Source organism: Ylistrum balloti, unplaced genomic scaffold (genome assembly GCF_031769215.1).
Source record: "Ylistrum balloti isolate Yb309-2 unplaced genomic scaffold, AGI_CSIRO_Ybal_v1 Utg369972, whole genome shotgun sequence".
In the NCBI taxonomy this organism is placed as follows: domain Eukaryota; kingdom Metazoa; phylum Mollusca; class Bivalvia; order Pectinida; family Pectinidae; genus Ylistrum; species Ylistrum balloti.
This window is the reverse complement of record NW_026782064.1, coordinates 2,300,443-2,327,961: the sequence shown is the minus strand read 5'-3', so window position 1 is coordinate 2,327,961 and position 27,519 is coordinate 2,300,443. Positions and strand designations below refer to the sequence as shown.

Below are 27,519 nucleotides of genomic sequence, written 5' to 3'. Positions count from 1 at the left end.
AATCATAGGTATTTTGTTATGTACAAACAAGACTCACTGACGGACGAGGTTGAAACTAGTTTTTAAAATGTTTCAGTCGACATATTGTGTATACCACACATATAACATGTAACTGGGACGTTTAGTGAAAATCGGTGACATCTACTCATAATTTCTCCAAGCACACTCACACACACACATATGTAATACATATAGTGCGGATTACAATTTGAAGTCTTTGTGTTCTTTTAGTTACAAACATGTACTTCGTAACTGTCTCTTTATTTTCACCATATATATAGATTATATTGGTATCGCATATTTAATATTTAACCAAATATATTGCTTAATATAAGGAACTATATTGTGTCCAGAATTTAAACCGTGTCCATTCCTTTGTTATATACACAAACGTACATTATATATCTATATACCGAGTAGGAATATCTTGGTCATTTTATCACAATGACCAATGAAATCGTTCGTACATAGGAACAGCCAATCAGATACATATAAAAACTGCACGTTTTGCTGCAGTGAAAAAATTGGGCGCATTTTTCATTAGCGAAAAAAATGTCCGGACGAGCTGCCTTTGTGGTAAGGTCTATGTCAAATTAAGACGTAAGAGGTCGTATGGTTGATATTAATTCCATTTTCTAATTGTATCCAGAGATATATATATGTTATATACGTCTCTGTCGTATCAAAATGCAAATTGTACACACACCCAATGGGAAATGATTGCTTGATAGGACTACAAATATATTTGTTATTAAGTGTCCGTATTTGTAAGTGCTGCAGACGTCATCTGTTAAAATATTGAAGTTTGTTACAACAGAGTTACTTCTCCTTGTTATATATATATATAACAAATACATCTGACCAAATTTTTAAGTGTTGTTTTAAGTTTCACCATATTGCATGTTGAAATTTGTTGTATTTATTTTAATTATGAATTTCTTGTGATATATAGTTTTTTTTGTTATTTTGATACAGGACCTTAGTAACCACGTTGATAGAGTGAACAGGGAATACAAAGCTCAGTATACTGGACTTGAAGGAAGTAAGTTGCATATATTTTTCTTTATCTTAAATATTATTTTATGAAGAAGACTTTAGTGATTTATTGAGATTATTGTAATTTGCTAAAAACTTACTGTACTAACAAAATTACAACTACAAATACTACAAATTGCATTTGTATAAGGCAAGTGCCTACTAAAACAACATTGAAGGATTAGAGTTACTTCCCTTGTAATCTACTTTCAGTCATTGATATTCTATGACTCTTCCATTTTTAATAATGATGATTTCTTCTTATTACTAATTTCTTCCCTTCGGTTGCTTTCCTTTTATTGCCATTTACTACTTGCTTCTCTGTTTCCACTTACGTTTTTAGTTACTGCTAGTCAATTGATTCTCATTTCTTCCTATTAGTACTTGTTCCTACTTGTTACTTTACTTTCAGTTACTTTCCCGGTTGTCTGTCACTACTTGTTGGTTAACTTTGTTAATTTTCCTGTATATCATGTTACTACTTGTCGCTCCACTTTCAGTTACTCCCCTTTATTGATTACTACTACTTGTTACTCAACTTTTAGTGTTTCTTTCATTTAGTGGCTGTTACTACTTGTTATTCTTTCCAGTTACTTTGCATTTCTTTATTGCTGTAAAAACTTTTTTACTCTACTTTCAGCTTATTTTCTTTATTGTCTGTACTACTTGTAAACTCTGTTACTTTCCTGCATCACATTTTACTACTTGATACTCCCCTTTCAGGTTCTTCTCTATATTGCCTGTCACTGCTTGATACTGAACTTTCAGTTGTTCCTATTATTCCTCATTTTTACTTACTTTACTTTTAGTTACCTTCCTTTTATCGCCTGTTACTACTTGTTACTCTTTCCAGTTACTTTGTTTCTCTTTATTACTGTTAGAACTTGTTACTCTAATTTTTTAGGAATAATCCATTATTGCTTGTTGCTACTCGTCGACTTTCATTCACTTCCCTTGTTTGCCTGTTACTTCCTGTTACTTAGCTGTCTGATACTTTCCTATATTGCTTTTTACTACTAATTTTTCCCTTGGGTTGTGCTCCTTTTATTGCCTTTTAATAATTCTTTTTCTTTCCAGTTTCGTTTTCTCTTAATTCTGTAAGAACTGTTTACCCTTTTTGCCTGTTACTACTAGTTGATCCATACTCAGTTACTTTCCTAATTGCATGCACTACTTGTTCCTTAACTTTGTTATTTCCCTGTATTGCATGTTACTACTTGTTAATACATTTTCAGTTACTAGTAGTTACTTGATTATCAATTTTTCATATTATTGCATGTTACTACTTGTTAATCTATTTTCAGTTACAACTAGTTACTTGATTTTCAGTTCTTCCTATTATTGCTCGTTAACACTTGTTACTTAACTTTGTTATTTCCCTGTATTGCATGTTACTACTTAATAATCTATTTCCAGTTACTACTAATTACTTGATTTTCAGTTCTTCCTATTATTGCTTGTTACTACTTGTTATTTAACTTTGTTATTTCCCTCTATTGCTTGTTACTACTTGTTAATCTATTTCCATTTGCTACTAATTACTTGATTTTCAGTTCTTCCTATTATTGCTTGTTACTACTTGTTACTTAACTTTGTTATTTCTCTGTATTGCTTGTTACTACTTGTTCATCCATTTCCAGTTGCTACTAATTACTTGATTTTCAGTTCTTACTATCATTGTTTGTTACTACTTGTTACTTTACTTTTAGTTTGCTTCCTTTATTGCATATAAGTATTTGCCACTTTTTCCAATTACTTAACTTCTCTGAAAAGACTTGTTACCATACCTTCAGTAGTTTTCCTTATCACTGTCAGTACTTGTAACTTGAGTTGTATGTGTTACTTTTCTTATTGCCTGTACTACTTGTTTGTTAACTTTATTATTTTCCTGTATATCATGTTACTACTTGTTGCTCCATTTTAATTCCATTTATTGACTGTTTCTATTTGTTACTCAACGTTCAGTGTTTTTCATGTATTGCCTGTTACTACTTGTGATTCGTTCCAGTTACTTTGCATTTCTTTATTGCTGTAAAAACTTTACTCTACACTTCAGGTTATTTCCTTTATTGTCTGTACTACTTTGTTTCTTAATTTTGTTACTCTGCTGTAACTACTTGATACTCCTTTTTCAGTTACTTCTCTTTCTTGGCTGGCACTACTTGTTACTTGTCTTTCAGTTTCTCCTATTATTGATTGTTACTCTTTGTTACTATATTAATTGTTACTTTCCTTTCGTGCCTGTTACTGCTTGTAACTATTTCCAGTTACATTGCTTTCATTTATTGTTGTCAGAAGTTTTTGCACTACTTTCCTGTATTGGCGGTTAATACTTGTTACTCCACTTTAAGCTTTATATTAATTCCCTTTTTACCTGCTGCTACTTGTAACTTTTAGCAACTTTTCTTTACTGCCTGTTACTACTTATTACCTTACTTTCTGTTACTTTCATTGATCACATGGTATTACTTACTTAATTGTCAGTCACATTACTTTGTTGCCTGTTACTACTTGTTACTCTACTTTCAGTGTTTCCCTTTAATGAATGTTACTATTTGTTCCTTAGCTTTCAGTTATTTTCCTTTTATTACCTCTAACTAATTGCTCCACTTTCAGGTTATTTCCTTTGTCTTTACTACTTGTTCCTTAACTTCATAACTTTCCTGTATTGCATGTAACTACTTGTTACTCCACTTTCAGTTACTTTCCTCTTTTATACCTGCTGCTACTTGTAACTCCACTTTCAGCTGAGTTCATATATTTCCCACTTGTTACTGCATTTTCAGTGACATTTATTTATCAACTGTTACTACTTGATACTCTACTTTCACTCTTACTTTCTGTTGTTGCCTGTTACTACCCGTTACATTACTCTGTAACAGTAAATTACCTTTATTTCATTTTCTTTTGAATTACAGATTATATAACTAGGAAACTGATTGAAAAAAACAGGAAGAAAGTCTGAGTAAGTTTGCCTGCATGTCCCCACTGCCCCAAGAAACATGTACATCTGTTTGTATTTACTTAAATAGATTTTACATTTAACATTTTTTAATATATTGTAATCTGTATGGAAACTTAAAAAAGGAGATCATTCCATATAACTACAATTTGTTTTAGAATTTTCATTAATGCATTATCATTGACTTCTGATCCATTAAATCAATATAAAATTACCCATTTTATTTATTGTATTTAGAGAAAAATGCCTGAAGATGTACATATTTCATTCTTGTTGGATCTTTATTTTGACAATATCACTTTCCCCCAGCCCCACCCCTGCCCATTCTTCTTTCATCAAAATGAAGAGAAAAAGAGAAGATTGCCAAAAAACCAGTATCATTGTAAGTATATATTGTCAATTGCTTTGATTTTATTCGATTTTCATTGTATTTTGAAATCTATGGAATAAAAGAATGGAAATGTGTGTATGTTATGTTGATTCAAAACGCGTTAATTTTTCAAGTGCCAGACACAAGACAGACTACCGTAAGTATGCAGCATGCACCCGCTATCCATTTCCACTTGACTAACATTTCTGTTCTCTCATTTAGTCTAACCATCATTTATTTGAAAGACTAGGACAGTCATTGTTTATTAAGGTAAAACAAGTAATATCCTACGACAAAACTATCATCAACATTATACTGATGATCATAACACTTTAAAATAGACTGAAATGACACCAACCGACCTATGTTCCGAAAACTGACACGACACCTACAGACCTACATACAGAGGACTGACACGACACCTACAGACCTACATACAGAGGACTGACACGACACCTACAGACCTACATACAGAGGACTGACACGACACCTATAAACCTACATACAGAGGACTGACACGACACCTACCGACCTACGTACCGACGACAGACACGACACCTACAAGACCTACATACTGTAACGACAACTGACACGACACGACCGACTTACTACAGACTACAAAAAGTGACACGACTACCGACATACTTGACCCTACAGTCATTGTTTATTAAGGTAAAACAGAAACCTACGACAAAACTACATCAACATTATCTGACGATCTGACCGACCGACTGACTGACCGACTGACACGACACCTGACCGACCTACGTACCGACGACTCAACTACCGACGACACTGACCTACATACATACGACTGACACGACACCTACCGACCTACATGACACACCTACGGACTCACGACCCTACCCTTACATGCCATACGTACAGACGACTAACACGACATCATCCGACCTACGACCGACGACTGACACGACCCTACCGACCGACTGACGACAGACACGACGCCTACCGACCGACTGACTGACACGACACGACGACCTACCGACAACTGACACGACACCTGACGACAGACTACCGACACGAAACCTACGACCTACGACCGACGCCTACCGACGACTGACGGACACGACGCCTACCGACCGACTGACTGAATATGGACTCGACGCCTACCGACCGACCGACTGACCGACAACGGACACGACGCCTACCGACCGACTGACCGATTATGGACACGACGCCTACCGACCGACTGACCGACTACGGACTCGACGCCTTTCGACCGACTGACCGACTACGGACACGACGCCTACCGACCGACTGACGATGGACCGACGCCTACCAACTCGACGACCTACCGACCGACTGACCGACTACTGACACGACGCCTACCGACCGACTGACCGACTACGGACTCGACGCCTACCGACCGACTGACCGACGACTGACTCTACGCCTACCGACCGACTGACCGACTACTGACTCGACGCCTACCGACCGACTGACCGACGACGGACTCGACGCCTACCGACCGACTGACCGACGACAGACTCGACGCCTACCGACCGACTGACCGACTACTGACACGACGCCTACCGACCGACTGACCGACGACTGACTCGACGCCTACCGACCGACTGACCGACTACGGACTCGACGCCTACCGACCGACTGACCGACTACAGACACGACGCCTACCGACCGACTGACCGACGACGGACACGACGCCTACCGACCGACTGACCGATTTCGGACTCGAAGTCTACCGAACGACTACCGACCGACTGACCGACGACCAACTCGACGCCTACCAACCGACTGACCGACGACGGACTCGACGCCTACCGACCGACTGACCGACTACGGACACGACGCCTACCGACCGACTTACCGACTACTGACACGACGCCTACCGACCGACTGACCGACTACGGACACGACGCCTACCGACCGACTGACCGACTACAGACTCGACGCCTACCGACCGACTGACCGACTACAGACTCGACGCCTACCGACCGACTGACCGACGACGGACACGACGCCTTTAGACCGACTGACCGACGCCTACCGACCGACTGACCGACGACGGACTCGACGCCTACCGACCGACTGACCGACGATGGACTCGACGCCTACCGACCGACTGACCGACGACGGACTCGACGCCTACCGACCGACTGACAGACTAAAGACTTGACGCCTACCGACTGACTGACCCACGACGGACTCGACGCCTAACGACCAACTGACCCACGACGGACTCAATGCTTACCGACCAACTGACCCACGACAGACACGACGCCTAACGACCGACTGACCCAAGACGGAAACAACGCCTACCTACCGACTGACTGACTACGGACACTACGTCTACTGACCTAATGACCGACTGACCGACGACGGACTCTACGGCTACCCACCGACTGACCGACGACGGACACGAGGCCTTCCGACCGACTGACCGACGACGGATACGACGCCTACCATCCTACTGACAGACAATGGACATGACGCCTACCGACCGACTGACCGATGACGCACACGACACCTACCGACCGACTTACCTACGACTTACACGACACCTACCGACCAACTTACCAATGACAGACACGACACCTACTGACTGACAAACACACAACAGATATGACACCTACCGACCAACATACAAACGACAGACACGACACCTATCAACAGACAAGCACGAAACGTATCATTATCGAAATTATAATGAAAAAATAAAAGATAAAAACAAAATGACACATATCCTTATATTACTTTTAGATTGTTTACATGAATAAGTTGTGAAGATATCACCTTTTTGCAGATCGTTAAGTATTAAAGTAGATTAAAATGTGAATTAAATATAGTTTCTTTTCCTGTAGAAGAAACATGGAGTAGCTAGTGATGTCAATGAACCTGATCCTGTGATGTGGACACAAGCAGCAGTGACCTCATGATATTTGGGAGGACTAATTAACTGACAATCATTGAAATACAAGAGGACAGGGTACCAAGGAGGATTTTGTATATACATATGTGAGACTATGGATTATATCTAACATTTTCAACATCAGTTTCGTGCAGGTTTTAATAGTAACACTGAAGAACATTTATATTCTTGATGTTACCTAGTTATATTCCAAAAGGCATCATTTCATAATTCCTTTCATAAAACAAATAAAATTATCTGTAAATTTTACCTGTTCATTATTCGAAAAGAATGTATGTAGATCCCATAAAAATCATAGCAGCCATAAGGCATTTGTATATTTTGTTTATTAAATTTGTTAAATTCAAATTATTGTTGTTTTTTTTAATTGTTTCTATTGTCATTGATTCTTTCAATCTCTACCTACTGGGCTTCCCTGCTACATTTGCTTCTATGTTGTACGTTACTGTTTGAAAAATTATTTAAAAAATACATTCAGGGCTGTATAAGAAAATAACAGTTCCATGATTGTTCTAATCCAGCTAACTGCGTAGGTAGATAATGTAACAATTCCATTATTGTTCTAATCCAGCTAACTGCGTAGGTAGATAATGTAACAATTCCATGATTGTTCTAATCCAGCTAGCTGTATAGGTATATAACAACACAACTCCATGGTTGTTCTTATCCAGCTAGCTGCATAGGTAGATAATATAACAATTCCATGATTGTTCTAATCCAGCTAGCTGTATAAGTTGACAACGTAACAATGCCATGACTGTTCTAATCCAGCTAGCTGTATAGGTAGATAAGATGATGATTCCATGGTTGGTCTTATCCAGCTAGCTGCAAAGGTAAATAATATAACAATTCCATGATTGTTCTAATCCAGCTAGCTGTATAAGTAGATAAGATGATGATTCCATGATTGTTCTAATCCAGCTAGCTGCATAGGTAGATAATGTAACAATGCCATGATTGTTCTAATCCAGCTAGCTGTATAAGTAGATAAGATGATGATTCCATGATTGTTCTAATCCAGCTAACTGTATAGGTATATAACAACACAATTCCATGGTTGCATTAGTCCAACTAGCTGTAAAAACACTCCTCTAACCTTACAATTACATGAAGGTTGGCTATGATACACTTGTACATAGATGGATAATTATATATACAGGAAATGTAGTAAGTTGCCATTGATTGCTTCCTCAGAAACAATCACATATCATGAGGAAATGAAACCAAATTAATGAAACATCTTCAACATCCAAGAGTGTTGCTTTCAATATTAGGTGAATTGTGTACTCTGTATCTTTGGAATATGTAAAGCAAAAGTAACATTAAATTATTATAGCTGGTGACCAGCTTACAAAACATTTTAAGAAAGGTCCATCACATTTCATCTAGAGCAACTTGTAGGAAATGTAAACTTCTTGCCTAATGACACAGGATGTTCAATGATAATTGGAACCACTCCAGGAACCTTGGGTCTTCAACTGAGGTGTATAGCACCAGATAAATTTAATGATCAACTGGAGACACCACAGCGAAAAAACTACCATATCATGACTGTACATTAGCACATATGTCTATCTATACTCCAACATTACCACAAACTCACAAAAATACATGTGGTACATTTCAAAATCATGTGAAGACATTACATTTAGGTAGAATTCACTACTAATACTTATTTGTAAATCAACACTAAAAATGTCAATTTTCTTCAACAGAAAAATCAAGGACAAAATTTATTACTGTGGCATAAATGAACTTGTACAATTTTTCCACATTAATTCCACTCAAAAGAACTACATACAGACTGTACCAACTTACAAATTGCAAAATGTACAAGTTCATCCACACTCAGACCACTCAAAAGAAAATCATACAAAATCTTTAATATGATTTGTATTGTTATAGACCATCCCCTACCCAGTGGTACACAAAGACACTACAGCATTATTTTTATAAAGATTGGAGACATAGTGACCAAATAATCAAACAAAATTGTAGTCAGAAATTTGTTTGCAAAAATGATAGTGGCAGTGTAATCGTCAGTTTTCCACTCTGCGTTTTCGCATTATTACACTTAAGAAAACATTTCATGCATTAATGCAATATTCATATTTACACAAATATTTGTTATAAACAGAATCATCTGATTATAATCCTAAATGGTAATGTCCATATTGAAAAAAAAAAAATTATGACCGATATTTTGTTTCAGCAGATTTCACTTATACATTAAAATGGTAGTGTAGCCTTTCATTTAATTTCTATAGCATAAAAGCATTTCAAATGATATCTTCTCTAATACAAAACAATCAATAAAATTTTTAAATAAACTGAATTTTTAAAGAAACATAAACACACCTACACACAGCTTTGTCTTCCTATATCTGTAAAATAAATTTGTGAAAGTTTTACTTGCATTTCCAAATACATTTCACATATCTTCTCATACTAATACTTCATTCCATTAAGGCTGTATGCTGCCTTACATAGATAATTAAAAGCAGATTTATCTCCCTTCTCGTCAATCTTTTGTTTTGTTATTGCTAATATGTCATTATTCCACAAGAAATGTTATGAAGTTATTCACACCAGAGACAGAAGTGTATAAAAGCCTTCAGACTAATTTGTTCTTTTAAACAGAAAACTGAAGTTGGTTTGTGTCATTACACAATAATTCTAACCTTCTGCCATTATCTCATTTATTTGATTTGGAATAGGAGCGAATAGATTCTTTTATCATCTTTTTTAAATACTGATGGCAATTTCTACTCCAATCATCCATTCAAAGAATCTTTGTAGGTGGACATCACATATAGTACATATATACTACATTGTACAGCTGCTGCTGATGTATTTACAGCTAGATGTCTAGTAACTCATTATTGCATATAAATTTCTTGCTTTTAGTGTGGGATAATGTTATATTGATATTAAGGAATTATTCTATTCAGATTTAAATTAATAAGGTTAAAGGTAAACAAGTATATTTGAACTTTAATTGAAAAAGAAATAGATTTATCTCCCCTTACAGAAATAATGGGGAAACTAACCAAATATAACTAAATGCATACTAGTAAAATACAATATGAATATTTGTTTGATAGTGAAGTATTTTGTTGTTCAAAGAAAAAATTAGAAGCAGAAGGTTAGTTTTTAAATAGTATTAACACAGACATTAAACCCTGTCAATCAATAAATCATTTTTAAGCATATTTGTAAAAATGAATCGAAACTGATTTCAAGAAATGCTGGTAATAAAACCAGACAGTAGTAATAAATTGATTTAAAAACAAAAGTAGACAATACCATTTGCAACTTCAGTGAAATTCAACATTTTTAAAGTTCAACTTGCTATAATTTTTTCTAAGATTTAGAGGCAATACAAACAATAGCTAAAAGCCCCTGTTTGAGACACTCCTGTCGGCACAGAACAATTTTATCCTTCATTTTTTTATGGTGCAATGGCCTGAATACATTTATTTCATCTTAACAGTTAACATGTGTACACTACGTATAAAAAAACTGGAAAAGGCTAAAAAGATTTTTACATAACTTTACACAATATAAAACTACCCTGAACCACTGTATTTCATACTTTCAAAAACAGTAAAGTATATCTGTTCAACATGATAATGAATCAAACATTTACTTCATAGCACAAAAGCAAACTTCAAACTGAAAAACAAACCTAGATTGCATTGTTCTGCTGAAAATGAATGTGCCTTTCACCAATTTGGTTTAGATTACTCTATTTGAAGACATGCAATGATGTCAACTTTCCCAACTGCAATCTCAGATGCACACAGAATTGGAGCCTCAGCATCAATAATAAATAGCTGAAGCTGGTTGAAGTACAATCCTGCTTGATGGACATGTAGACCTTCGTTCAAGTATTGTCTGCTATAAGTATGGAATGCTGGAATCTGATCAGTAGATGTCATGAAAAATGTCAAAAAGTGATCAGAAGTGTGAATCCCATCATCAGGACAGGACATTGGGATAACAACTGCATTAAAATTGTTCTAAAAGCTATAAAAATAGCCTTTCATTATTTGATTTTGATCACCAAAACTTTATCGAGTATACAATATAGAATTTGATGATATTATCCCATGATTATGATATAAACTGAATTTGTGAAGTTGAAGTCTCAAGATGATCTTGATGTTTGTTTTTATTTTTCATTTTTTTTATTTTGACCCTTTTACCTAGACCAAGAGCCACCTGTGTAAAGAGATCACCTCTATTGAGAGACCACCTGTGTGAACAGACCACTTATTAGTCCACTTCATGTTAAGTTTTAGCACTACACTGTCATAGTACTGATTCATAGTCAAAGAAAAACTTGTAATTAAAGTAACACTAAAACACATCATATTTCCATACCTACAAGACAATTGTACACTTCACAGAATTTTGTTTCTTTGTAATGTTAACTGGACTTTGGATATGCTGGGGATTTTTTGGTTAGTCCTGAACCAAATTTAATAAAATTTTACATAAAATTAGGAATTATATGCTCCCCACCCACAGTGCTCTAAGTAGGGGACTGAAATTTATCAAATTGATTCAAATTTCAGGGATGGAAGGATTAAAGATGATTTACTAAAATGTGAATTTTTTGCCCTTAGGGTTTCACATTTCCCCTTGGGAAGGAATTTACTACAATTTATATAGGAATATTATCTTTATCTTCTTCTGCCTTTCTCTGTATTTCTGTTCATGTTATAGCATCTCTGTATTATCTATAAATTCCAGCTATGTCATTGACTTTTTACATTTACAAACAAGAAAATTGGTCTCATCATTGAATATCATGACATTATTGCCAATCATGGTGTTCAGGGTCTCCAACCCACAATATGACAATGGGAGAATGGAAATCATTTTCAAAATTGTCCTCTTTGTAATAAAATCAACATGACGCTGTAATTGAACTATTAACTGAGGTAGATGATTAATGACCCTGGTGTCTTATTTTATAACAGACAGGTTTGACAAGTCACCATCAAAATATTACATAACTGATTTAGATACATTTATCTTACAAATATCTTTTACTTTAGAGATTTTCCAGTCAAATTGAAAATTCAAAAAGGATTTTTTTTTTAAATAGGATATACAAATCTAGAAGAAATCAAATTAAACCTGTGCATTTTCCCCTCTGACCTTCAGCAAACTCATACATGAAACTACTACCCATTGTGCTTCTTAAGCTAACAGTTATTGTATAAACATTTTCCTATATTTTCTATTGATGCACTTAAATTGTTGCCAAAATTTGAAATATTACGCGTTTAAAATTTGCACAAAACTTTAAAATTTGTTTATGTCTTTGTTTCATTAATTAATTTTTAATACACAATGTCACTTCAAAGTTGTGAAAAGAAAACTGTAATGGCTAGTTATGAGTTATCTCCCCTCTGTCAATATTGATGTTGTCAGAAACTACAAAAGGATATCAGCTTGAAGCTATGTATTTTTAGCAGCAATAAAAAATGCAACATTATACACAAATTCTAAATTTTTAGATAGCTTCATGTTTTCTTGACATTTTTCCAAACATGTAAAATTCTTAGATATTCCCCTGTTGACATCAAATCAAAAGAATGATTTCATTTCTATATTATTATTATTAAGTTATTATTATTCCTTTTATGTCCTCCAAGATTACATAAAAAGAATAAATACAATTAAAACAAAATCTACATTAAAGTAGAGTTGTATAAATGTACAAAGCAAATCATAATCGTGTAATTGAGAAGTTTTAAATATTTGATACAGAAATCTTACATTTACAAGTCTGAAATATTCCAAATCTTCTTTCAACGTTTCACAGCTAAAAGTACTCGCCAAGAAAGTATTTGCTACGTCAAAGTCTGACAAATTATTCAACCACGTCATGAAATTTATGCCCAACTTATTAAATAAGTGACACCTTAATCCATCTCAAATATCAATATTTCCATAGCAGTGACAAATAATATATGTAATAGAATCATCGCACAACATACCACAGTAGTGACACAATTCCTCATGGTTCAAAATGCAAGAGCTTACACATATTTTTAAAATACACTGTATATAAATATTGAGAATACTTTACTGCTAATTTCCATGAGTGATGTGTTTTAAGCTTAAGATGGATAAACTCTGAAAAAATTGTTGTCATAGAGAATGATATTACGTATGAATAAGGTAGAACCTGGATTAAGGGTCAATTATGCATATCAAGTGAGTTACAACTACACATTTACAAAGGAGATCATTCTTATACAATAAAAATGGTGGATGAAAAAAGCTAGTGCTTGCTGCTAAAGCAGTATCAATTTGAAAATTGAGGGAAAACTTTTTAATATCTACGATGTCAAATCCTAAAATCAACAATCAAAATTCTTTAAGAAACATTTGTTATGGTATTAGATACACTTGTCTTGTCAAAATGTTCTCCTACTTAATAAATACATGCTAAAACTAAGGGTTTTCTGAAAATTTAGTTATTTTGCCAATGCTAGTTAACAAAAATATCTAACAGTATGATTTAACGTTGATTATCAGGAGTGAATTAGTTCATGTATTTGGTTTTTTAATAATAAATTCAAACTTTATTGATAGTCTGTTTTGAATAAAGTAAACTTTTCTGGTAGTCTGTTCTGAATAAAGTAAAACTTTAGGAGCAACGTATTACGTGTAAAGTGGGTGAGAAATTCTATGAGAGGTTACAGCAGATGTGAGGCATTATAAGGATCATATCATAACGGGCTTGAAGTATTAATATCGAAAGTCAAATTTTATGTTTGGTCGATAATGCTAATGAGAAGTGGAGATTATTGAAGTAAATCTATTACATAGCCAATGGGACATTTTACGGGAAGTCTTGTATAAGAGGAAGTGTAATCTTTGTAAGGTCAGAGACGTATATATACGTCTCTGGTAAGGTGTAGAAAATATTGAGAAGAAACTGTAAGGATGTGGCAAATAGTACAAGTAGTTAATGAGTGTATGGTATTAGGTCTCAACTTTACTAATCACTTATGGTATTAATAAATTTGCTAATGTGTATTTAGTTTTATGAACATTAGAACATAGTGTACTATAGACCACGTCAGTGTGTAAAACTCACAAATTCACGAAGTTCATGTATGTATTATTGTGAGCCATGGCACTTTTGAAATTAATTAAGATCTGGCACGGGAAAGTGATTCTCTAAGTCCTCTTCGCAATAATGTTTTCTCTCATTTCTGGGAGAGGGGTTCCGATATACACCCCATGTAATAGTGAGAGAATTCTCGAACTCCCCATAATGTTTTCTTCTTTATAAATGGCTATTTCAATTACTTTTCATGTTATAAAATGAGTGTTGACAATGTTAAATATCTGATGAATGATATCTGATAGTTTAATGCGACTACTGCCAACTAGAAAATGGTCTCCCCACAGCGAAGTAAAACTTGCCAATTCCGCCTAAACCACATTTTTGCGCGTAAGAGAGAGAGAGAGAGAGAGAGAGAGAGAGAGAGAGAGAGAGAGAGATGTCAAATGCCGTAAACACATATACATGTAGGCCTGTAAGTATGACTGATATTGTTTTGTTTACCTCTATCGTTAGTTTCTGTTCTTGTGACTACATTTAAGGTATATGGCACATAACTGAATAATGTATCATGAAATAAAACAAAATATAAATACGGTCTCCTTATTGTGTGAGAGGACGTTTACTGATCTTTTCAGGGACATTTGAGTTTTCTTGTTATTGGATAGAAAGGGTATTGTAAAGAAATGGTTGATGTTAGTAAAAATTTCATCGATATACGTCCCTGCTGAAAAGAGCTGACCGTGGTTTGTAATTTTTGATGGAAGGGAAGCAATCCCGGCGATCTTCGTTCTATTGAGGGGCAAATAACTCGTTAGTTGGGCGTGCCGCCACCAGGTGGCGATAACGCTATAGGTTTACTTCAGGAAGTAAGAGTAGCATGTGTATTTGTTTACAAAAAAAGATGATGTGTGTGACGAAGCCTATCGAGCTATACATCAGTTGTCGTCTGCTATAGGTTTTAGCCGGGGTCTCTACACGCCAATGACAAAACACAAACCATGATTTGTGGGAAAATATTGAACGATTTACCAAGATGGATTGTTATCGTAAGTATTTATATTTTTGAACATTTGTGAGCGGTTTTATATCACGTGACGCACAGAAAATTGTTAAATACACACGTAATAGTGATTGTATTGCGATCCAAGGATATATTTAACTTGACAATGAAAACAATGGAAATTAATGTTTATTTTATGTCGTTGATATTTACGTTATTCGTTCAGGAATATTGTTGGGTTCATCAGTTTATGAACTTCTATTTAGTTACTGATACCACGAATAGTTGTTCGTACGTAACAGGTAGATAATTATAAATTCATTGGTGAACTAAGGTATGCTTCTTTTGTTGGAGGTTCATATTGCATAGATACAAGTAAGGTGATACTTCATGCATGGGTCATGAATGCAAGCCTGCTTCCTATGTCTCATTTATAATGTAGTCCGCCATCCTTCATCCAATTTGGAGAGAAAAAAATATATATATATATATATAAAAGACACTTGTCAAAAGTTGCACTGTAATGAGACATGATTAGACAGGGCTCTCAATCTGCCTGATTTGGGGCCAATTCCCAATGAAAAATAGTATCTTCTCCCAATTTAGACCCCAAGTTTTCCCAATTCTAAGGAAAACAACATTATTTTTCCCAATTCTAAGGGCCCCAGGCCCCAGTCCCAAAATAGGGTGTGGGAGCCCTGTAAGATGATGAAATCAGATGTATGAGTTGATCAGGCACTAGGGGAGGTGAAAAGATTGATTATAGTGAAACAGGGGCTGGATCATTTATCATTTCCATGCCTCCATTAGGATTTGAACCGGGGACCACTGGATCACTAGCAGAGCCATTACAAGCTAGTCTTATACTAAACCGATCAAGCTGAAGAGAAGTTCTCCCTAGCTGAATAGTATATTGATGCTAGTATTTACCAGCTAGGGTTGCATATATATTCCTCCTTCAGTGCAGAACTGGTCCTTGAGTTTCCAGGAGTTTCAGCAATACTTACGGGACATGTCTAAGAATTATTCTGAGCCCCTACCTAGGTGCTAATATAACCGAGGTAATTATTAAGTTCAATGCCACCACTAGGATTCAAAACTAGGACCACTGGCTAGTCTTATATACACTCAACAGACCAAGCTAAAGAGAAGGTCTGTTTAGCTGAGGGATATATTGTGGCTGGTATTTACAAGGGTTACAATAGTAAATAATATTATTCATTCACTGACTTTGAGCATATTTAGTAAAGCTGATTCTTTAAAACAATATATTCATAGATGGTGATTAGGAGTCAAATTTTGTAACTGCTTGCACCATGCACTCGTGGTAATTCATCATTGAATTAATAGTTCTTGTCAGAAAATCCATATAAAAACTCAATTATAATTGGAATTGGGCCATCAGAGATTATGACTGCTCTAGAAAATGTTAAGAAATTTTCAGCAGAATGTCCTATATTATGATGTAGGGACTAAATGTTTGTATATATCATTCAGTATTGTGCAGGTATGACCCTAAAAATAGCTAGTTCAGTTGTATTGACTCATTTGACTTTTATCAAACGTTCAGATAAATATCTGTTTACCTTGAGAGTGAAGATATTATATACACTACATTTAGATCAATAGCAAAGACTCACAATATGTTACACCATGACTAAGCTCTATAATCTTAGGTCAGTGTGATTGAAGCCTCTAGAAGAATGTCCTGTAATAAACTCCACAGTCCCCCAGCTTGGTTGATGTTGCATGTAATTTACCCTTTAATTATTCTTAGAAACATTATTTAGTACCTTTACCATACATTATGCTACCAATAGCCGGTATGAATCAAAGGTTTAAGTGTAAGTCAGTTTGTAGGACACATACAAATGTAAGGTCATGAAAATAACATACATTTAATTAAGCATGCTCATCTGAAAATTGATTAAATAAAAGTCAGTCGATACAAAGAATACATATTCAGTTTATAGATATAGATTTGTAATATATATATATATATATATATATATATATATATATATATATATTAAAACATATTTAATGTATATATATATGAATATAGTGAATCCACTGGGAAATTATAACTGATTTATATATTTAGATATTGAGAATGTTACATAATGTTTTAGCAATGTGACTAGTTATCGTCTAATACATGATATCTTCCTACATGAGTTGTTACTATAAAGTACCTATGTAAACTTGTAGTTAAGCTGATTGGTGTTGAAGTGAAGTAGTCACTTCCTCTCACTGACAAATAGATGACTTAAGGGTTCTCCCATACAATTGCCTACATAATACATAAACATCTTCTCATCCCTGAATCCTCATGATACTGTTTTTTATTTGCTATTTTTAGTTAAATATCATCCTAATTATCAAAGAAACAAGAGTAAGATTCTGTTAATTATGATATTGAGCTTAACTGTTTGAATTACCATCATGGATGCCAGATAAAGATGTCTTCTCTACACTAACTGTTCTAATTACCATGGCCACCAGATAAAGATGTCTTCTCTACACTTACTGTTCTAATTACCATGGCCACCAGATAAAGATGTCTTCTCTACACTAACTGTTCTAATTAGGGCCCCGCATCGCGATGCGGGTGCCCTATAGTAATCACCTTGTCCGTCTGTCTGTCCGTTTCGCTTTCCGCACGATATCTTGAGAAGGAATGATGAGATTTCGATGAAACTTGCTTATGATACTTGGTACATAAGTCCCTCGCTCAAGTTCGATGTTCGCCAAATTCCGCGCATATTTAATGAGGCTGCTGCAATCTGATTGGCTGAATGTTTTACATGTCTGTCGGTTTCGCTTTCCACGCGATATCTTGAGAAGGAATGATGGGATTTCGATGAAACTTGCTTATGATACTTGGTACATAAGTCCCTCGCTCAAGTTCGATGTTTGCCGAATTACGCGCATATTTAATGAGGCTGCTGCAATCTGATTGGCTGAATGTTTTACCGAGAATATCTTCTGAAGGAATGATCACGCAGGAAGATCTGAATCATCTCCAGAAATCACTCGCATACAGTTTCCTGTTGTTCTGTGTTGGGCCTGTACGATTCATAAGGTCCAAGGACAAACTCTGGATAAGGTTGTTATATCATTTAGGAAGCTTCGTACCAAAGGTCAAGCATATGTTGCTTTCAGCCGTATAACTTCACTACAAGGTCTCTTTCTTGTGGACTTTAATGCAGATGCTATTAAGACAGATGATGCTGTTACTGAAGAAATGGCAAGACTGAGAAACAAAATGGCAGTCTTTGCTTCTGATAAACTGTCTACTACACAAACAGAAATAGTAAGGATATGCTTCTTTAACACTAACAATCTTGGAGTAGCACATAGAAAAGATGTACAGCACGATCCTTTTATCAATACATCAGATGTTTTGGCATTAACAGAAACCTGGCAGGAACATGACCATCTAAACATTATGGGATTCCCAAATGTCCTCTCTACTGGAAGAATGGTTGGATATGGTGGTGGATCAGCTGTATGTGCAACAACAAACTTTCACTTGGAGAGGATTCACATGGACCATACTCCTACCATTGATGCTGTAGCAGTTACATTGACAAAACGAAACAGCGCATTTAGTTGTTCAGTGTTGCTTCTATATTGCCCCCCAAAGACAACAGTCTTAGAAGTCCAGGCTGTCATCAACTGCTTTTTGCACAAGACTCAATCTTCCTCTGTCATAGGAGGGGACTTCAACGTAGATCTGAGAAAATCCGCCAACACAACGTTTAACTTTCTACGTAAAGCAGGTTTCTCTCAAATTACAACTGCTCCAACTCAACAGAGTGGTTCCCATATTGATCATGTCTGGACAAGAGACCTTCAGCATGCACAAGTGACACAGTTGTGGACATACTACAGTGACCACAAGCAAATATTTGTAGATTTCATGTACTAGGTAATAATTACAATAACTTTGATATGCTTGTATAAAGCATATTCAGGAACATTATATGATTCAGATATTCTCAAAAATCACATTTCAAACCATTTTTCACCATTGTCTATTACAAATGTATATATTTGACCTAACACTCATTAAAACAACCAAAATTGCTATGTCTTCACATATGTACCTGCAGTTTTTGTTTTCAATTCTTGCCATGAAATTCATACAATTTTCAATTATTTACATACTGCTATTACCATTTTTCAATATTTCTTAATATTAAGAAACTCAATCATAAGGGGTAGGTATTATGCGGGGCCCTTCCTCGACATTGGTCTAGTTACCATGGCCACCAGATAAAGATGTCTTCTCTACACTAACTGTTCTAATTACCATGGCCACCAGATAAAGATGTCTTCTCTACAGTTACTGTTCTAATTACCATGGCCACCAGATAAAGATGTCTTCTCTACACTAACTGTTCTAATTACCATGGCCACCAGATAAAGATGTCTTCTCTACACTAACTGTTCTAATTACCATGGCCACCAGATAAAGATGTCTTCTCTACACTAACTGTTCTAATTACCATGGCCACCAGATAAAGATGTCTTCTCTACAGTTACTGTTCTAATTACCATGGCCACCAGATAAAGATGTCTTCTCTACACTTACTGTTCTAATTACCATGGCCACCAGATAAAGATGTCTTCTCTACAGTTACTGCTCTAATTACCATGGCCACCAGATAAAGATGTCTTCTCTACACTAACTGTTCTAATTACCATGGCCACCAGATAAAGATGTCTTCTCTACACTTACTGTTCTAATTACCATGGCCACCAGATAAAGATGTCTTCTCTACAGTTACTGTTCTAATTACCATGGCCACCAGATAAAGATGTCTTCTCTACACTAACTGTTCTAATTACCATGGCCACCAGATAAAGATGTCTTCTCTACACTAACTGTTCTAATTACCATGGCCACCAGATAAAGATGTCTTCTCTACACTTACTGTTCTAATTACCATGGCCACCAGATAAAGATGTCTTCTCTACAGTTACTGTTCTAATTACCATGGCCACCAGATAAAGATGTCTTCTCTACACTAACTGTTCTAATTACCATGGCCACCAGATAAAGATGTCTTCTCTACACTTACTGTTCTAATTACCATGGCCACCAGATAAAGATGTCTTCTCTACACTAACTGTTCTAATTACCATGGCCACCAGATAAAGATGTCTTCTCTACACTAACTGTTCTAATTACCATGGCCACCAGATAAAGATGTCTTCTCTACAGTTACTGTTCTAATTACCATGGCCACCAGATAAAGATGTCTTCTCTACACTTACTGTTCTAATTACCATGGCCACCAGATAAAGATGTCTTCTCTACACTAACTGTTCTAATTACCATGGCCACCAGATAAAGATGTCTTCTCTACACTAACTGTTCTAATTACCATGGCCACCAGATAAAGATGTCTTCTCTACAGTTACTGTTCTAATTACCATGGCCACCAGATAAAGATGTCTTCTCTACACTTACTGTTCTAATTACCATGGCCACCAGATAAAGATGTCTTCTCTACTCTAACTGCTCTAATTACTATTGACCTGATAAGTATGTCTTACTTTCTATACTAAATACCTGATAGTTATGGCTTACATAACCACACTCATTGCCATGGATATCTGATAAAGATGACTCACAAGGTACTTAACCACACTAGTTGTCATAGATATCTGATAATGATGACTCTCCTGGTACTTAACCTCAATAGTTGTCATGGATACCTGATAAACACAAGGTACTTAACTTCACTAGTTGTCATAGATACCGGATAATGATGATTCTCCTGGTACTTAACCACACTAGTTGTCATGAATACCTGATCAAGATGGCTTAATATTTAGCTATATGTATTATATGTCGCAATTAATGCTGATATGATAAAGAATTCAAAGAAATATTGGTATATGTGTACATGGTAAAAGAGTTTTAAGGATTGAATGTTTGAATAATTTCGCAGTCTAGCTATTTCTATATCCTACTTTATGAACATTTCCACTTCATTTAAAAGTCTATAAACCAATTAAGATGCTGCTTCATAATTTTCAATTTGCTTGACACATTTTCCTTCAGAAGCCTGGTTTAGGTGCATTCGCCTTCCAGAGTGTTTCCTTTAAAATGATTAAGTAAAGTACATTTGTACCAGTTAATTATTGTTGAAATTGTCAATCTTTGTATTTAATAAGAAAATCAGTATACCCAATCATTTTACCAGTCTACAAAACAAGACTGATAGACCATTGTATAGATCACTGCACTGCAGAGCTCAAATAGGGATGTATCCTCTGTAGGAGATGTGTGACAGTGCTCAGATAGGGATGTATCCTCTGTAGGAGATGTGGGACAGTGCTCAGATAGGGATGTATCCTCTGTAGGAGATGTGTGACAGTGCTCAGATAGGGATGTATCCTCTGTAGGAGATGTGTGACAGTGCTCAGATAGGGACGTATCCTCTGTAGGAGATGTGTGACAGTGCTCAGATAGGGATGTATCCTCTGTAGGAGATGTGTGACAGTGCTCAGATAGGGATGTATCCTCTGTAGGAGATGTGTGACAGTGCTCAGATAGGGATGTATCCTCTGTAGGAGATGTGTGACAGTGCTCAGATAGGGATGTATCCTCTGTAGGAGATGTGGGACAGTGCTCAGATAGGGATGTATCCTCTGTAGGAGATGTGTGACAGTGCTCAGATAGGGATGTATCCTCTGTAGGAGATGTGGGACAGTGCTCAGATAGGGATGTATCCTCTGTAGGAGATGTGTGACAGTGCTCAGATAGGGATGTATCCTCTGTAGGAGATGTGTGACAGTGCTCAGATAGGGATGTATCCTCTGTAGGAGATGTGTGACAGTGCTCAGATAGGAGATGTGTGACAGTCTGTAGAGGGATGTATCCTCTGTAGGAGATGTGTGACAGTGCTCAGATAGGGATGTATCCTCTGTAGGAGATGTGTGACAGTGCTCAGATAGGGATGTATCCTCTGTAGGAGATGTGTGACAGTGCTCAGATAGGGATGTATCCTCTGTAGGAGATGTGTGACAGTGCTCAGATAGGGATGTATCCTCTGTAGAGGGATGTATCCTCTGTAGGAGATGTGTGACAGTGCTCAGATAGGGATGTATCCTCTGTAGGAGATGTGTGACAGTGCTCAGATAGGGATGTATCCTCTGTAGGAGATGTGTGACAGTGCTCAGATAGGGATGTATCCTCTGTAGGAGATGTATGACAGTGCTCAGATAGGGATGTATCCTCTGTAGGAGATGTGTGACAGTGCTCAGATAGGGATGTATCCTCTGTAGGAGAAGTGTGACAGTGCCCAAATAGGGATGTATCCTCTGTAGGAGATGTGTGACAGTGCTCAGATAGGGATGTATCCTCTGTAGGAGATGTGTGACAGTGCTCAGATAGGGACGTATCCTCTGTAGGTATTGTGGCAGAGGAATGAAATAGGGAACTATCCACTGTAGGGGTTGTGGGACAGTGCTCAGACAGGGAAACATCTTTACTAAGGGAATGTGGAACATGACTTTTATGACCTTGAATTGCAAGATATTCCCTAGGCCTCTTTTTAGCCCACCATCATCAGATGGTGGGGTATTCAAATCGCCCTGCCTCCGTGGTCCGTTCGTCCATCCGTCAACAATTCTTGTTACCGCTATTTCTGGAAAAGTAATGGATGGATCTTTCTCAAATTTCATATGCAGGTTCCTCTTGGTCCCTAGTTGTGCATGGTACCTTTTTTGGACTGATTCAAATTCAAGATGGCTGACAGGCGGCCATCTTGGATTTTGAGAGTAAAATCTTGTTACCGCTATTTCTGAGGAAGTACTGGATGGATATTTCTGATATTTCATAGGTATTGGTTTCCCTTGTTCCCTAGTTGTGCATTGTACTTTTATTGGACTGATTTGAAATCAAGTTGGCCCACAGGCAGCCATCTTGGATGTCGACAGTAATACAGCACAAGCATATTTTCTTCGATATTCTATCAAATTGATTCAAGACCATGTCCATTATCCACCTGTAACTGACTGCTATCAAATATTACTTTGGGATCTTTTTCAAATGATATTTGCTAAAAGGTGCTGAATAAAAATATCTTGTGCCATCATTGAGTACATTCAATGAAGACCAGTTCATGAACATTTACAAAACCTGTAACACAAAAAAAAATAAACAAATCTGAAAACAGATCCTCAAATGGTGGGCGCCAAGATCCCTCTGGGATCTCTTGTTTTGCAATAACTTGCGTTCACTTTGACAGACCAAGCTCAGACTTCATTCAATGCTTCCTTACCAAAAGTGTTTGCTTGGTAATGCTTTTCAGGTCCAAAGGTCAAAGCTCATCTTCACATTACAAATATTGATACATATACACTGTAAATGGAAATTAGCATTTTCATATCTCAAACTATCTTTAAAAAATCAGAAGTAAAATGAAAACGTTATGTTGTATTAATAAGGAACATACTTTCAGAATTCAGTTCCCTTTGACACTGTACATCTAATCTGCAAGTTTATTCATCACATCTCAAACAAATGGCCATATACATAAATGGGATAAATACAATGAGTATCTATGGCTACATTGTTTCATAAAACTCATCTTCAGAAACCTTGCTGGGTAGGCAACACATCCGTGGAAATCTTGTTTGTGATACTGACTGACAAATGTTATCTATAACACTTCAAATAGATGTATGAATACATTATACAGCATAATAAGTTTGTCTTTATCATTTCAGGCATTATGGATCGGTGCAAACATTGGGATATTTGTGGAAGCATATTTGAGATTTGATAAATCCATAGAGTACTTCTACACTAGGAGAATACTGGGGGTAAGCATTACCACGTTGGAGTTAAATTGAAAGCAATACATAAATATATATACACACAGGTCAAGAGGTCGTTCACATTTCTTCTCATTCTGTTGAACAGTAGGTGGTCTGTCTCTGTTGCCTTCTGTGAAATTACAAACTTATTTCATCAATACATTTATATACCTGTCCTAATGATAATTCCTACCGCCGGAAGTACAATGTTACAACCCCAGATATGCAAACAGGAACCCTTAACATGATTTCACTTCCTTATTCCTGGTAGTATATAACACTGATTTCTAATTTCACACATGTATTTCTGATGTGTCATTTTGCCCCTCCCATCCCCATCACCTCCCTCCTGTTTAACCCCATCACTACATGATGTTTTGTATTGTATTGATCCTAGCCTTGGCTATAGAGGCACTACTTAATAGCTAGTGCCCCTTTAGATCACCACAGTCCTTATCTATGAATTAGTGTTTTCCCTTTTATAATTCTCAGAATTTCTGTGTAATACCATATTTCTGTGCTGGTCTGGTCATGCTTATGAGACAGATTTACTTTTTATCAGATTCCTTAAAGGTTGATGGCATAAAATATCTGTTTTACACACTCAACTGACACATTAAGAATCTCATTCACATTGTGTTAAGTTATATGTAACTGTAAGACTAACAAGTGCACCTCTCACACTTATCCCAAATGCACCATACGGTCTTAGAAAGGGAAAAGCTGCTCTTATATAAAGACCAGGAAGGTTTCCTGTGTCACTGATACAATACAGCTAAGATATAAAGAGCAATCGCAACAAGCTTGGGATGTATGATTCTTCTTATTTATTTATTGGTTGACGGGTTTTGCCGGAACTTTTGGGTTTCATCAGGAACTTTTAATGAACTTTCTTTAAAAGCACAATGTTGGTGTTATCTTAGTATCTATGATTCAATACAAAATTCAGTGCTTTGATTCTTTTCCTTCTGTCTAGTAATAAGTGATACTACTGAATTTCACAATTTTATGCAACATAGTTCTGTCCTTTGCTACCGAAGTTTCACACCCAAAGAGATTTTATAAAAGTTTTACTAAGCACACCCTTTGTACATTGTGCATTGTGTATTTACATTGTATAAGGTTGAATACAGTAATTACTTGTGAACATTTATGTAATATTGCCTTGTATCATTGTATTCTCAGCCTGCCCTGGCTTGGGCCCGAGCCAGTGCTGCGTCCCTCAACCTCAACTGTATGCTTATCCTGTTGCCTGTTTGTAGAAACTTCATCTCTTTCCTTAGGAGCTCCTTCAGGGTGAGTATGAAGATCAATATTTCAATGACAAGAGACTATTTCCCATATTTGCAGAAACAGGTTTTGAACTTTATGTTTTGGCTGATCTTAATTCTAACATTGGCAAGTCATTCTCTACTCTAGATTTCCATCAGATCAATGTTAACAACAACACATTTTAAACTATTGTTTTTGTGGTCTCTGCCAAGATTTTTTTAATCTTTTTCCCTTAAAAAACTTCGGTCTGCAGTTGACAGAAATTTTTATCTTGTTATCAGTAGTTCAAATAAGTGATACAGGCCCAATTGGCCTCTCACTTTCCTTTAAAGATTGAAGCCAACTATTAATGTTCAGATCAGAAAATTGATGACCTTGTTATGAGAGTGGTAAGCCTGTATATATCCTCCACTACCTTTATTGTGTGCCTTATTACCCATAATCATGATAATTACACCTATAGTCATAAATATTTCCATCTACAAACTCTCTGCTCCAGTGACTTGCAGGTTCAGTGACGGAATGTGGGTTAGGTAGTGGTAATTGTATAGCTTGGTTTCAGGTTAGGCTTTTCTTAATTTTTTGTAGTTATCAAAAGTAAACTTTCATCCAACTACCAGTAGTACACGTGGCCAATACAGTTTCTATAGAAATGTGACTGTTGTGTTTATATGCAAATGTCTGTTACCTTATATGTACTCATTGCTTAACTATCCTCTAATTGTCCCAGGGAGGCAGGGAGACGGGGTGGGGAAGGAGGGCTATTAGCTCTGATTCAGAGTAGAGGAACACATTCTTATTACAGAACAATGTCAGCATTTCTACTAAACTGCAATAGATAGATATGGGCTTATTGTATCAGACAGAATTGTCCTCCTTTTACCAGTGCAAATTTATCAGGTGAGGGTTGGGGTGGGGGATATTATGGAGGTATGTATGTGTTTAAGAAAATGGCCTGACGTAAAATGTATAAGGCTCAAAAGAAAAATATAGTACCAACTTACTACATGCACAAACAGAATGGTTTCATGCTTTAGTGACTGACCCAGTCAAGGTTCTCCGAAGAATCAGTTGTTGATGGCTCGATAAAGTTAGTTGGTATGGTAACATTATTTCTTCTAAAACCTGTGTTATTACTATTACTCCTATAGCATATTTGACAGATAGAAATAATTTGGAGTCAAGGAGGTTGGTCGTCCATGCATTAATGAGGTTTTGTAGGGAGTTAACCCCTTTTGTTGACATCCTTTCAGAAAATAGATGTAACATGTAGTTTATAAACCTAATGTGTGACTTACTAGTTATGACATGTTAAAACTCTACTGTTTATTTCTACAGGTTTGCTGTAACACAAACATCAGACGCCAGCTTGATAAACATATCACTTTCCATCGATATATAGCCTATATGATTGTCGTACAGACAGGTAAATAACAGTTACTACATGTAACCATGAAGTGATCATCACCTTAGGCCAGTGAATAGTCCACATGATCCTAACAGTAAAATATATATGTTACCATGCTGTTACATTCATTTGCATATCTGAAAAGATTTGTTTCAATGATATCTAGATCCACTGTTTTTTTCACCTGTCAAAAATGTTGACGGGACATTGTTGTTCATCTTTCTATTGTAAACCTTTAATTTGCTGTTTTCAACTTACCGGGTATCTCTTACAAACTTAGTAGGCATTGTAACCATGCATGAAATGTTATTGTGTTTTCTTGAGCAGCAATTTAATTCAACAATTTTTGGAAGAGTTGTTGCACTTTTTTTCATCATCTAGTCTTGCCCAGAGATTCCTTTTTTTGCAGTTTTCAAACAACCTTGGTATGCTATTTTCAGAACAATGTACCCTTAGCATGTTATTTTGACTCAACAAATTTTGGGAGAATTATTGTCCTGTGTTCGTTTTGGTCATAGATGTAGATCCTATCTCTCAGTTTTCAGTCAGTTTCATTCAATATGTGGTACACATTATTATAAGGACATGATCTTGTGCTTTCTCAGTGGCAAGTATTCTTTCATG

The 27,519-nt window shown here is 36.2% G+C and overlaps 1 protein-coding gene across 1 annotated transcript in view; it reads left to right on the top strand.

Moving 5' to 3' along the window:
• Nucleotides 1-15,317: 15,317 nt before the first annotated feature.
• LOC132547667 (cytochrome b-245 heavy chain-like) overlaps nucleotides 15,318-27,519 on the top strand; it is a 35,453-nt gene continuing 23,251 nt past the window's right edge. Inside the window, exons 1-4 of the mRNA XM_060211454.1 lie at nucleotides 15,318-15,420; nucleotides 24,126-24,221; nucleotides 25,401-25,511; nucleotides 26,826-26,913. Coding sequence (XP_060067437.1) covers nucleotides 15,373-15,420; nucleotides 24,126-24,221; nucleotides 25,401-25,511; nucleotides 26,826-26,913 — 343 coding nt within the window. The 5' untranslated portion in view covers nucleotides 15,318-15,372. The remainder of the gene's footprint in view (nucleotides 15,421-24,125; nucleotides 24,222-25,400; nucleotides 25,512-26,825; nucleotides 26,914-27,519) is intronic.